Source organism: Puma concolor, chromosome C2, assembly GCF_028749965.1.
Source record: "Puma concolor isolate L17-30 chromosome C2, mPumCon1.1.hap2, whole genome shotgun sequence".
Classification (NCBI taxonomy): domain Eukaryota; kingdom Metazoa; phylum Chordata; class Mammalia; order Carnivora; family Felidae; genus Puma; species Puma concolor.
In genome coordinates, this window is record NC_141675.1 from 121616222 (window position 1) to 121630527 (window position 14306).

The window sequence follows — 14306 nt, forward strand, 5'->3', positions numbered from 1 at the left end:
AGAGAGACAGAGCATGAACGGGGGAGGGGCAGAGAGAGAGGGAGACACAGAATCGGAAACAGGCTCCAGGCTCTGAGCCATCAGCCCGGAGCCCGACGCGGGGCTCGAACTCACGGACCGCGAGATCGTGACCTGGCTGAAGTCGGACGCTTAACCGACTGCGCCACCCAGGCGCCCCTGTAGTAATCTCTTCTAATTTGTTCTTCATGAACATTTAGCAATCTCTTTTAAATTATACGTGTGAGACTATTCTATCACCCCCATCCTTATTTCCATTGAAAACCCCTGAATGGATTTCCATTGTTTTTAGAATAGGGAAACACCTCTGCCATAGAAACGTCAAGGCACTGTGTGGAATATTATATATAGAAAACCTTAAAGACTCCACCAAAAAACTGATAGAACTAATATACTATTATATTGAAGTTGCAGGATACAAAACTAATATAAAAAATCAGTTGTGTTTCTATACTCCAACAAACTATCAGAAAGAGAAATTAAGAAAGCAATCCCATTTACAACTGCATCAAAAATAATAAAATATTTTGGAATAAATTTAACCAAGTAGGTAAAGTATCCATACACTGAAAACAATAAGACATTGATGAAAGAAACTGAAGGGACACAAATAAATGGAAAGACATTCCATGTTCATGGATTGGAAGAATTAATATTGTTAACAAGACCCTATTATCCAAAACAATTTACAGATTCAATGCAATCCCTCCTAAAACTCCAGTGGCATTTCTTTTCACAGAAATACAACAAACAATCCTAAAATTTGTACAAAACCACAGAAGACTTCAAATAGCCAAAGTAATCTTGAGAAAGAAGAACAAAGCTGGAGGCATTATGCTCCCTGATTTCAAACCATGTTACAAAGCTATAGTAATCAAAATAGTACAGTATTGGTATAAAACAGATGCATTTATCAATGGAACAGAATAGAAACCCCCAAAATAAACCTATGCATATGTGGTCAATTAATTTTTGAGAAACAAGGCAAGAATACACAACAGGGAAAGAATAGTCTCTTCAATTAATGGTGTTAGGAAAACTGGGTAGCCATCTGCAAAACAATGAAACTGTATTACTAATGTATACCATGTACAAAAAAATCAACATGAAACAGATTAAACACATGGACATCAGACCAGAAGCCATAAGACTCCCAGATATTTTGGATTTGATGTCCACTGTTATTTTGACCCTTGCTCCCATTGATTCCTCCACAGAAGCTATTTTGCCTTTTAGTTGCTTTTCTTGCTGCCATTCCCTCTATGTGGGAATTTTTTCCCTCTCTTCTTACTTACTTAGCTGTTCTTTATTTCTCTCCTGACCATCGCTTTTTCCAAGAAGTTATCCCTATGCCTTCTTTTATTAAAATAAATGTCTCTGTAATCAGATCTCATTGTACTATCATGCATTGTTTTACAGTAGCAAATTTTCATTTCTTCAGATGTAGGTTTAATTAACCTCTATATATTTTATCCTAAATGGCAATTATCAAGGTCTCCATTGACTCCACATTGATAAATCCAATGATAAATTCTCAGTTTTCATCTGTCAAGAACATTTAACTCAGAGGCCTGGTGGCTCAGTCGGTTGAACGCCCAACTCTTGAATTTTGCTCAGATCATGATATTGGGGTTTGTGCAATTGAGCCTTGCATCAGGGAGTCTGGTTGGGATTCTCTCTCTCCCTCTCTCTCTGTCCCTCTTCTGGACCTCCCCCGCAAACAAAAAAGAAACTTTGAAAAAGAACATTTATTTCAGTTGCTGACTCCTTAGCTTGTGTCTCATTATCTGTTTGATCTTGAGTTTTCAGTACCTGAAAACTCAGTCCTAAGGTTTTTATCTTCTCCAAACAACCACACTTATAACTTAAATAAATCTATCCAATCTCACGGCTTTATTTACTTCCATAGACAACTATTTACAGATTTCTTTTTTGCAGTCCAGAACTTTCTCCTTCATTTCATATTTATATAGCCATTTTCTACCTGTCATTGTCACCTGGATCTCCAACTTCATGTATTCAAGTCTGAGTTTCCATTATTTTACCATGTTCCTCCCTAAGTCTTCTTCATCTATAAAGGTAAATGTGTCCTTCCAATTACTTCAGGCAAAAACAAAAATAACCAAATAACACATTAAAATCATCCTACATCTCATTCTTTATATCATGTTCCATCTTCAGTCAGCAAAATCTGGTAGGTATGACTTCCTATGATTACTTCTCACCACCTCTATTGCTATGACTCTAGTCCTGCTAACATCATCACTCCACTGGTTTCCTGGAAAAATGTGCCAATGTCTATCATTTCAGTCTGTTTTCATAAGAACATCTAACCTGATCTTATAAAAACTAAATCAGTATATGTGTCTCCTTTGCTCAAACTTCCAGTGGCTTTTCATCTCACTTGGAGCAAAACAAAAATCCTTATGTGATTTGGTTCCTCATTCCCTCCATGACTTCTCTCTTATTTTCTCTCCTAGCTCAAGCCTTTCTAGTTTCACGGGGTCTCTTAAATAAGCTAGGTCCCTCACTGCCTGAAGGTCTCTGCTCTTGCTGATTTTTCTTCTTAGATTGCTTCTCCCAGACATCCTTGGCTTGGTCTCTCAGCATCAGTACTCTCTTCAAATGCCCTCTCACTTCATCTCCTTGTTCAAAATTAGAACCATCTCCATTCTCTACTCTGCCCACACATTCCTGTCTTACTCCTCTGTTTTATTTTTTCTTCATAATGCCTATAATGTTACAATACACCTTAGTATACAAGTTACTTTTTCTTCTCACTGACATATTTGTAGCTATCCCTGGAACTGTTGGATGAATAAATGAATGAATAAATGAGTGAAAGCCTCATGAGGTCAAAACTAAGCAATATTTTTTCTCTCCATTATATATTAGCCTAGTACAGACATTCAATAAAAATTTATTAAATTAAGAAACATTTGTTCACTCCTTTTCCAAGGGTGTCCAGTAAGAAAAAGCATAAAATGGTATCATCATTAAAAGTTCTTTCCACACACCTGAGTCATTGGAATGGGCTCAGAACAAGGGCCACATTTTATTTATTACTGAATATCAAGTCCTTGGCTATGCAATTATGCCTAATCTAATTAATAACTACTGACACATCTAAATATCAATTAGCTATTTTAAAAGTGTTTTCACATATTCTTTTTATATATCATTATAAAATCATCATTATAAATTCTTTTTATATATCATTATAATTCTATGAGGTAGGTAGTACTGATATTTTTGTCCTTACTTTACTGATGTGAGCAGCAAGTAAATAGTAGAGCAGATACTAATACCCAGGTACTCTGATAAATTTCCCCAAAGTCTTTAATAGTATACTTTGCTGGTGATAAATATTTTATATTAGGATGCCAAGTCAAATGATTCTCTTCCACTGAAAACTCATCACCATCACTCCATCTAATTTGAAGTATAAATTATAATTTATTTTTAATGTAATTTAATTCTGTACTTTATAGCACTTATCTTGAAACTGCCCCTAAATGCCCAACTGTTAAACATTGATCACTGCATTTCTCCTTATAAGAGTTTTTTTTTTTTTTTTCTGTTTAGAAACCTGTAAGATGCCACAAACCTTGGGATTTCAATTACAGACTTTCTAAACTCCACACAGCAGCTGTAGAATAAGCAAATACCAATTTTATTAACACAATAGGATGACATGAACCAACTGAATGAATTGAATCCCAGAAGATCCTGCCATTTGGATGAGATGTATTTCGATAGAATAAAAAAATAGAACAATGATTTATTTATGACGGAAATGAGGACATAAACTTAAAGTAGCAACACAAACCAATTTCTAATTGCTATACAAAGTTGCAGCCTATTTGGGGCAAATGAGTTATGTTATTCCACATGTCCACAGGAAAGCTAAAACCCTTATTTGCATTTCAAGAATACAGGAGAGACAAGGGGGAGTGAAACCTCATTAAATCAAGAGAAAAATAATATTCTTTTAGAATTGTGAATGGAGTATCTAGAAAGTTTTTCTATCCAGACCTACATTAGTTTGTACTGTGCAACATGAAGAGGGGCAGTTGTATAATAGTAAATAATAAGACAGCCCACAGAGCAAATGCATGTCAAAACCCCTATACAGTGAGAAATAAATACCAGAAACCACATTAAATGAAGCTTCAGTTTAAAAACAAGAAAAGTTGTCTACATTTGACCCCCTGAATCATCTTACAATAAAATTTTCATGAATACACTCTTTAACCCTGTTACCCTCTTCTGATTTCAGTATTTCACATTAGTTATGCCTAAAGCTTTTCTAGAACACTACTCATCTTATTGAGAAACTAATTACCTCCTCACTTTCCCAAGAGAGAATAAGTGAGGAGTGAGGTTAACATAAGGTGAATGAATGAAAGACCCACATAAAAAGAATTTAAAAAGAATGAGAAACAAGAAGTCTACTGGGAGAATATTTTCCTTGCCAATATACCCCAATAGGTATGTCCAATTTATTTGTTCCTAATAACAACAGATCAACATTCTACTTTACTCCCACTCTCAGCCCAATCCTATTTGGGTGGGTGAGACCTAGGTAAATATATTTAAATAAATACATAAGATTTAGGTGAATCATAATATTGATAATTTAGTCTGAAATTTTTAGAAGCTTTAATAGATTAAAAGTTAGAACTCAAGAGTCAGTAACTCTGATTTGGAATTGTTGGGTTGCCTCTGAATTTTTGAACTTATTTCTTAACTCTCTACTTCATTTTCCTTATTTATTTATTCATTCATTCATTCATTTCCCTCATGAAAAAAAAATAAACATGGGGAGCCTGGGTGGCTCAGTCAGTTGTGTCTGACTTCCGCTCAGGTCATGATCTCATGGTCCATAGGTTCGAGCCCCCAGTCAGGCTCTGTGCTGATAGCTCGGAGCCTGGAACCTGCTTCAGATTCTGTGTCTCCCTCTCTCTGCCCCTCCCCCACTCATGCTCTGTCTCAAAAATAAATAAACATTAAAAAAATTAAAAAAAAATAAAGATAATAACAGGATCTATCTCAAAGATTTTTGTGAGGATTAAATTAGAAAACACATATACAGGAGAACCTGAATAGCTCAGCTAGTTAAGCATTTGAGTCTTGATTTCGGCTCAGGTCATGATCTCATGGTTGTGAGATAAAGCCCCGTGTCAGGCCTGCTTTGTATTTTCCCTCTCCCTCTCTCTTTGCTCCTCCCCAGCTCACACTCTGTCTCTCAAAATAAATAAATAAACATTAAAAAAAGAAAACACACATACAATGTTCAATGTAATGTCTGGCACATGGTAAACATTGAAAATATTAGTTATTATAATTGTTATCCACTTTTTTAAAAGTTAAAAAAAGCTTCAGAAATAAATTATATCTTTAAAAACATCATTGCATTATCATATATATCAGTAACTTTGGCAATTTTCCTAGAGAAGTGAGGTGAAGTAGAAGGTAGATGTACCTTCTAAAAGGTACCATCTACATGGGCCTTCTACCCAAACCCCTTAGTGAATCCATTATAGAAACATAACATGCTTTTAAATTCCCTTACAGGTAGTCCCTTATTATCTGCAGGAAATACATCCAGGACCCCAAGTGCATTACTGAAACCATAGATAATACTGAATCCTGTATTTACTATGCTTTTTTCCATACATCCCTATGATAAAGGCTAATTTATACATTAGACACAGAGATTAACAATAACAATAAAATAGAACAATATTTATAATAGAACTTATAACCATATACTGTAATAAAAGTTATGTGAATGTGGTCTCCCCCTCTCTCATCATGTCTTATTGTGCTGTGCTCACTCTTCTTGTGATGATATGAGATGATAAAATGCCTTTATGATGACATAAAATGAAGTGAATGACACAGGTAGCATTAGGCTACTGCTGACCTGACAATAATCAGAAGGAGGGTCATCTGCTTCCATCCAGACTAGGTTGACCGCTGGTAACTGAAACCATGGAATGATGAACTGTGGATTAAGGGGGACTGCTGTATTTCTAACACTCCAAGCATATTTCCTTACATCAGCCTTGTGTGGGATAAATAAATCTAAGCTTCAATAATTGTTTCTTGATAAGTTACTTTTGCTGAAGATTTTGTAGTTGTTATGTAAGAGTTTGAATAATTCTTTATACTTTGAAATTAATATTTTAATGTTTATTCATTTTTGAGAGAGAGAGAGAGAAACAAAGTGTGAGCGAGGGAGGGGCAGAGAGAGGAAGACACAGAATCTGAAGCAGGCTTCAGGCTCTGAGCTTTTAGCACAGAGCCTTAGGTGAGGCTCGAACTAACAAACCATGAGATCATGACCTGAGCTGAAGCTGGACGCTTAACTGACTGAGCCACCCAGGTGCCCCTAATTGCTTATACTTTTATTTTTCCAGTTTTTTAAAAATGTTTATTTATTTTTGAGAGAGAGAAAAACAGAGAGAGAGAGATAGAGCATGAGTTGGGGAGGGGTAGAGAGAGAGGGAGACAGAATCTAAAGTAAGCTCCAGGCTCTGAGCTTGTCAGCACAGAGCCTGACGCGGGGCTCAAACTCACAAACTGAGAGATCATGACCTGAGACGAAGTCGGATGCTCAACCGACTGAGCCACCCAAGCACCCCTTAATTTCTTATACTTTTAAATTTAAAATATAAACATAGCTTCAACAAAAGGAGTTGAGTGATGTTTTCAACAGTAATTATATAAATCTTTCTTCTCAGTTTCTTCACATATAATAAAAGCAAGTAATTTTTACATTTTAAGTATTAGATTAATCTCACTGTAACATAATTTCCTTAATTTTTTCTTTTCTTTTGCTATTGGTTGAACTTCTTAAAAAAATAACATTTATTTATTATCAAGAGACAGAGAGAGACAAAGCATGAGCATGGGAGGGACCGAGATAGGGAGACACAGAATCTGAAGCAGTCTCCAGGCTCTGAGTTGTCAGCACAGAGCCCGACGAGGGGCTCGACCTCACAAACCGCAAGATCATGGCCTGAGCCGAAGTCGGATGCTTAACCAACTGAGCTACCCAGGCACTCCTGGCTGAACTTCTTTAATGATATCATGTATACACTTTGGATTTTAATATTTAAATGTGAAGAAAGAAAAATTACATATGCCTAAGTGGATCATTTATGTTATATTTTATGTGTTTATTTTAACGTTATAATGAATATAAACATATGAAAGCCACCACGAAGATGACATATAGCAGATTCTCAAAGAGAGGTTTTACTTTTTGGATTTGTCTTTGACTACATGTTTGTTTTCTCCACAGACATCATTTACATAATAACAGTAATGATGATAACAATAGCTATAGGTAAAATGTACTGTTTATTAGGTGCCATTCCCCAGGTTAACCCCTTTCTATACATTATTCCATAAAGTTTTCACAAGAGTTGAATGTTGCATGAAATTAACCAATTTTCCAGGTGCTCAAATCAGGGTAAGTTGAAAAATTAGGATTGGACTTTGTCTGTCTGACTACAAAGTGGAATTTCTTAATATATAGTGTATATTTGCAATACACACTGAGCTATAGATACTCCACTGAAGACAATATCTAAAAATACTTTAAAGAAATGTCTCAACGTCAATCTCGTATGTGCCTTTCAATTCACCCTCAAAAGGTATAATATGATGGGAAACTCAGGATACTAAATGTTGTATTTTGATTGAATAGCAGACTTTATATTTACAATATGAATAAATGAATAAATCATTTATTTAATAATATTATGCATGACTATCACTTAAATCCAGTAAATTGAAATGCTGATTCTTCTCTAAACCACATATGTATCTCAATTTAGATTGCTGAGTGTCCTTCATTATCTTTTAATTCTTATGCAAAGTCAGAGTAATTATGTTAATTTTTATTTGAACACTGAAAAATGATTATATGATTAAAGGTAATAGCTAGAAATGGAATAAAATATTATCCCCACTATAACTGTCAAATTCTGAATAAAAAATAAAGCCTAAAAATCAGACTGAAGACAAAAATATATTTATTGGATTAAAACTGTTTAGAAATTTTGTAATATTCTGTAATAATATTAATCACTATGATACATTTGGTCTGTAAGTTTATGATAGAGTGAAATAAAATCCTTTCATGGAAAGAAATTTTAGGAACACTCCAAGGTACCTTTTTCCCTATCTCTAAGTGGCAAAGCATTGGTGATCTTGCTGAAATTTGAGTGTAGGGCATATGAATGCAACTGGGATAGTAAACTGATGTTATATGAATTCACCGTGATATATGAATAGAGAATAGATTGTCTAATGTTGAGTATTGAAGCAGGAGACAAATAGAAACTACTCCAGGAAAGCTCTGAGGAATGAATGTTTTGAAGAAGTGGGATCCATGTAAAAGCTACGATCCCCATACCAAAACCAAAACAATCATTTCATCCCCATAAACTTAGGTACATTTGATAATCGATCAGTTATGGGTACATTAAGGTGGAAGAATTAAGCATGTTTCAAATCATCTAGGAATTTAGGCCAATAGCTGTTCATGAGAAGACATAGTAAACCCCAAAAGTTCAGATTTGAAAAAAAAAAAGATGAGATTGTTTTTATATTCAGGTTCAAATGTTCAGCCGGATGATGGCAACATCAGATAGAAGGTTAATAGAAGATCAAGTCTAGAAAAGTGTTAACAAAAATCAACTAAGAACACTTTAGAGGAAGAAGGTGATTATATTAATCTGTTCTCTTGACTGCAAGCAAAAGAAATCTATCTAGAAGCTTAACTACAAGAGAGCTGTGTCATAAACCCAAAGGGCAAGGATAAAATAGAATCCTATATTAGAACAAGGGAACTGGGCACCATAAGGGCACTCTCTTCACTTTCACTCTTTGTACATTCCTGTTTCTCTTTTCTCAAATTTAATTCATCTTCTTACTCAGTCTAGCTACAAAATTCATCCCCACAAAGTATAACAAATCTGATTCCCATTTCTCTTCCTTTTTCTTAACCCCTTTCAGTTTTCCTATTCTCTCCTTCCCCCTTTATCAGTTTTTTTTTTTTTAAGTTTATTTATTTATTTATTTTTGAGACAGAGAGAGAGAGGCAGAGAGAGAATCCCAAGCAGGCTCTGCACTCTCAGTGCAGATTCCAACACAGGGCTCGAACTTACAAACTGTAAGATCATGACCTGAGCTGAAATCCAGGGTCTGACGCTTAACTGACTGAGCCACCTAGGCACCCCTCTCCCCACCAAACTTTTCCAGTTTTAAGTTTTCAGGAGAGGAATTTGTTTGGATCATTTGTCTTTCTCTGAATAGTCAATAGTGGTGAGGGAGATTGGTTGTGGGTACATAATCATCTAGAAAATAGTTGCTTCCTTTATTTTGTAGGAAGTGAAGTTCATCTTCTTGAGGGACTATAGAGAAGTGGACCAATACTGCAACAAGCAATCTCTTGAGGGATCAGAGATATAACCTAAATGAAACCTATATTCCAGAACAAGATAGAAAATGAGAGAGAAAGAAAGGCAAAGAGGAATTAAGAAGAAATGAAATCTATACAGACACACTAAAACCAAGGGAAATAGAAATATATACATATACAGAGAGAGAAGATCAAGATCTATCTATCTATCTATCTATCTATCTATTCAGCAGGAAAAAATTGAGTAATATGAGGATTGGGAGACCACTTTGACCACTAAAGAATAATTAGTGATCTTCAGAATGACAGTTTCTGCACAGATAAGGAAAGGTTTAGTTGCTACAAGATTTGGTGATATTCAGATATGTTTATACTATTGCCCTCAGATACTGATATAATAACCATTATAAAAAAAGGAATGGGAGAAAATTAGGGTAATTTTCTATGTCATTACTAATAACTGCTAACTGACTCCGTGAACTCTCTTTTAATCTAAACACTCATAAATTGCTGTTTTAAGAGTCTTATTTTAAAATGTTACTGGGAATTTAATGTCAAATTTTCCAGTCTATAGTTTCTGGAATGTAATCCTTTTTCCTTAAAAAAAATCAAGACATATTCTTCTTTCCAATATTCCAGAAACTCTCCACATTTGGATCATTCCATAATGATAAATGAATGAGATGCAATCTTCTTCGATACTTCCCTTGGTTCCCTGGGATGTGCTTTGTTTGGGTCAGAAGAAATGAACTCTTTTTAAGCAACCAACTGCTCTTGCATTACCTTGGGTTTTATTTTCCTCTTTCCCACATTTTTTTTTTCTTTCCTGTTTGAAGACCACTTGCCTTGACATGGAAATTGGACAATAAAAATACTGAGTAGTTCTTTCTGTTATCTCTACATAATATACATCTGTCTCAAACCATCATTAGAAATAAAATTTCAATTTCTACTTGAGGCACAGTTCATTTTAGAAAGTATCATTTTGTGTCTCCATAACACTTGGGAGATGGCAAAAATATAGGCATAGGGTAAACTATGTCCTTAAACCTCCTGTAGTCTTTTACACAGGTGGAGAAAGAAGATTCAAATAAAATAGATAGGTGTAGGACAGTGGGAATGTCTTTCTGAGAAGAACTAAATTGGGCATATAAGTATGTTTGCATTGCAAAATCCTAGCCAGCTTGAATTCTGACCTGATTTGACAGACACTTGTAACATAATTTATGGTTATAATCGTCCAATTAAAAGTTGGTTCCTGTACTTCAGACTTTCTAACCTGTTTATTGTAAATTGAATTATCGCCCATTGTTTTTAAGAATTACCAAGTGACCACAGATGTGATTATGAGAAGAGGTTTTAGGTAATCAAATGCAGTAATGACTCATAATCACACAATTGTCTGTTGCATCATCAAACATATTTTCTTTCACTCTCATAAAAACATAGATTTTCATCAAAAGGTGTCCTCACTATCCTGAAATGGACTGTACTGATTCCTGCTTTCAGTTGTTTACTTATGTTTTCAAATTATTTTTTCCATGTACTACTTTTTTTTTCTGTATACCCTACCTATCCTTCAAGAATCAGTTCAAGTCCACCCCCCGCCCCCACACACAGAAAGCATTTTCTGAGAAAGAGTATTTCAACCTCAGTATGTATCTCAATATCTCCTTAACTCCCTTTTCAATCAAAAATCTATATACTACAATGAATACATTATTATACATTGTTTTTAAATCTTTGTTCCTAAAGTTGTACTTCTTAAGCTTTTTTAAATATACATTATGCTTATACATAAACGTGCATTAATTATCAAGTAATTTCTTGAATGCTCTATGAATGTATTTCTTTTGTTCACCACCAGACAGAAAATTACTGTGGCAAGGATTGGCTAATTCTATTAGGATATGTATTGAAACAACATAAGAGGTTATACTGGAGGGTAAAACAAAGGGTAACAATAATTTTGCCACCTTGTCTTTTGTGTCTTCAGTGTTTTATAAAACAAGGATATTGCTAGGAAAATAGTAGTTGCACATTAAATTCTTAGATTTATAAATAGGGAGCAGTTAATACTTCAAAGATGAATCTGTCATAGCGTGAAAACTAGCTGTACAATTTGAACGTGGGGGAAGGCAGGGCTGGAGGGAGAGGGATAATAGAAAAGGGTGGACCTGTAGAAGATCTGAATATGGGAAATTACTGAAAAAGACAAAACTACTGGGTTGTTCCTCTTGAGCATACAGGAAGGTATTAGGCAAGGCAATGCTAAACAATGAAGATCCAGAAACTTGTCTACAAAGAGCTGGGTTTGTGAAAAACAAAGGAAACTGGCATTGTTTAAAATACTAGTCCACAAACTGTTTTACATATTTTACTTAACTCTATCATCTCAACAACCTTTTTAAGTTTTTACTGTTATTTCTAACTCTGTAGATGAGGAAACTGAAGATAATAGACATGTGACCAATAAGGTAACTGCAGTTTTGCTCTATGAATGAAAGATATTTGAAAGATAAATGAAGGATAAACCATATATATTTTTCTAGATAAGAAGGTGAAAAAATAAATATATAGATTGCTCTTGAGAATATATAATTGACACATATAAACTATAAACCCATGACAAAGTAGCATACATATATTTGATTTTTTTCAAAACTGTAAAGATGTATTGAGCCAAAAGTCTTTTTCCTTTCAGGGAGATATTCTGGCATTAGACAAGCACATCCTCTCTCATTAAATTATATTTCCAGGATTCTAGCAAATATAAACTTAATGCAACTAGGAAATGGAAGAAAAGTCATAAATACAAATGTACAGTTTATAATATTCACTTTTTAAAGGAAGATTTTTTTTCACGTAATTCTGTGAAGTTTTGCTTTTGAGACATTTGCTATCAGCTTTATTCTCTGGTGTATTTTTTTTTTTTTTTTGTATTCACAATTTTATCAAGGAAACTAAGGTCAACAGGCAAATGTTGGTGCGCAAAAGCACTGTATTCCACTAGGAATAAAATTAGAAATAAAACCAGAAAACAAACTCACAATCATGCAAACATAGACATATATCAGAAACTGAATAAGTGAAATAATATTATTTATATTTGTAGGAATTTATGACCAATGTCCATACATGGAACTAGTATTATCACCAACAGAATTGGCTCCATCAGTTGACATGGCTTAGACAACGGACCAGAAAAATGAATCATGGTGAGTCATGCAGAATGACAGGAGCTCACCTTTCATTTTATTCTTTGAAGCAGCCGCTGGTTCCAAGGAAAGATTGCACAAGAAGAAGAAAACAAACATGTTAGATATTAGAGTATCAAGTAAGAAAAATAGATGTTATTCCTATTAAAGTTTAAAAGGGTAATATTTATGATTACATAATCAACACACTTTAGACGAATAGAATCTATAATTAAGAAAGTGATAATTGGTTATATTTTGTTAGTATATGGTTAAAGTCTTTGAATAAGAAAGAGTAGGATAGATAGGAGATATATAGTGCAAATACCAAACATCGTTAAGGCACTAAATTCATTTTAAGGACTGTATGTATATGTTTTCTTTCTATATGTCCTTCCTAACTCAACTTTAGTTAATTCAATTAAAGAAATACACACATATAGTTTAAACATATTTTGTATTATTTAACGGTTAAAATATAACCCATAAACTCCCCTGCATTTATTGAGGGCTTACTAAATGTCAGGCAATGAGATTGAGTGCTTTCCATATTTCTGCCCCTTAATAATGACAATTTCAAGAAGTAAGTTTTGTTATTACTGATTGACTCACAGATGTGGAAACTGAGACTTAGAAAAGTCAAATTAGGGGCACCTGGGTGGCTCAGTCGGTTAAGCTTCAGACTTCGGCTCAGGTCATGATCTCTCGGTTTCTGAGTTTGAGCCCCGCATCCGGCTCTGTGCTGACAGCTCAGAGCCTGGAGCTTGCTTCATATTCTCTGTCTCCCCCTCTGTCTGCCTTTCTCATGCTCATGCTCTGTCTCTCTCTGTCTCTCAATAATAAATAAATGTTATTTTTTTTTTTTTAAGTCAAATTACTTGCTGACTGTGAAACAGCTGGAAAGAAGCAAGTTTGGGATTTGATCCTGAATGTGTCCGCTTTCCAAATCTATGATCTAAGAATGGGGTTTAAGGCACTGAGTCACTGACTGAACTATATCAGGTCTACAAAACCAAATCAAAATTGCATGATTCATTAGATTTCAGTTATTTGGAACTTGGTTGACCACATAGCTATAAAAGGAGAAAACTCTATTACTTTAAATGGCATTATTCCCATTAAGGAGTAGAAATTTCAATTTACTTATACCTAGTGGTAATCACTATCTGGGGCAGAAGTAAACTTAATGAGGAAATTAGAAGCGTTATACAGGAGAGTTCTTTTTTTTTTAATTTTATTTTTATTTACTTATTTATTTTAAATATATGAAATTTATTGTCAAATTGGTTTCCATACAACACCCAGTGCTCATCCCAAAAGGTGCCCTCCTCAGTACCCATCACCCACCTTCCCCTCCCTCCCACCCCCCATCAGCCCTCAGTTTGTTCTCAGTTTTTAAGAGTCTCTTATGCTTTGGCTCTCTCCCACTCTAAGGAAGACTTCTAGACACAATGCATAATCAAATACCTCTAAATAGTTTGCTATTGTTAGAAAAATAAAATTTGAAATTCTTATTAAAAAAGCTAATATAAAAGCTAAAAACCTATATATTTTGCATATTTTGTTTCCCCAAACAGGATCATACACATTACTTTGCAGTCAGCTTTCCTTCACATCCTCCAGGTTAACTCATTGCCTTCTAACTCACTATT

The 14306-nt window shown here is 34.5% G+C and overlaps 1 protein-coding gene across 3 annotated transcripts in view; it reads right to left on the reverse strand.

Annotated features, from left to right (window-relative positions):
- CADM2 (cell adhesion molecule 2) overlaps nt 1-14306 on the reverse strand; it is a 1074502-nt gene that overhangs the window by 325449 nt on the left and 734747 nt on the right. For 2 of the 3 annotated variants that reach the window (XM_086675699.1, XM_086675697.1), the window contains exon 2: nt 12705-12731. The exons of the other annotated variant lie outside the window; for it this stretch is intronic. In XM_086675699.1, coding sequence (XP_086531825.1) covers nt 12705-12731 — 27 coding nt within the window. The remainder of the gene's footprint in view (nt 1-12704; nt 12732-14306) is intronic. 3 annotated transcript variants of the gene reach the window in all.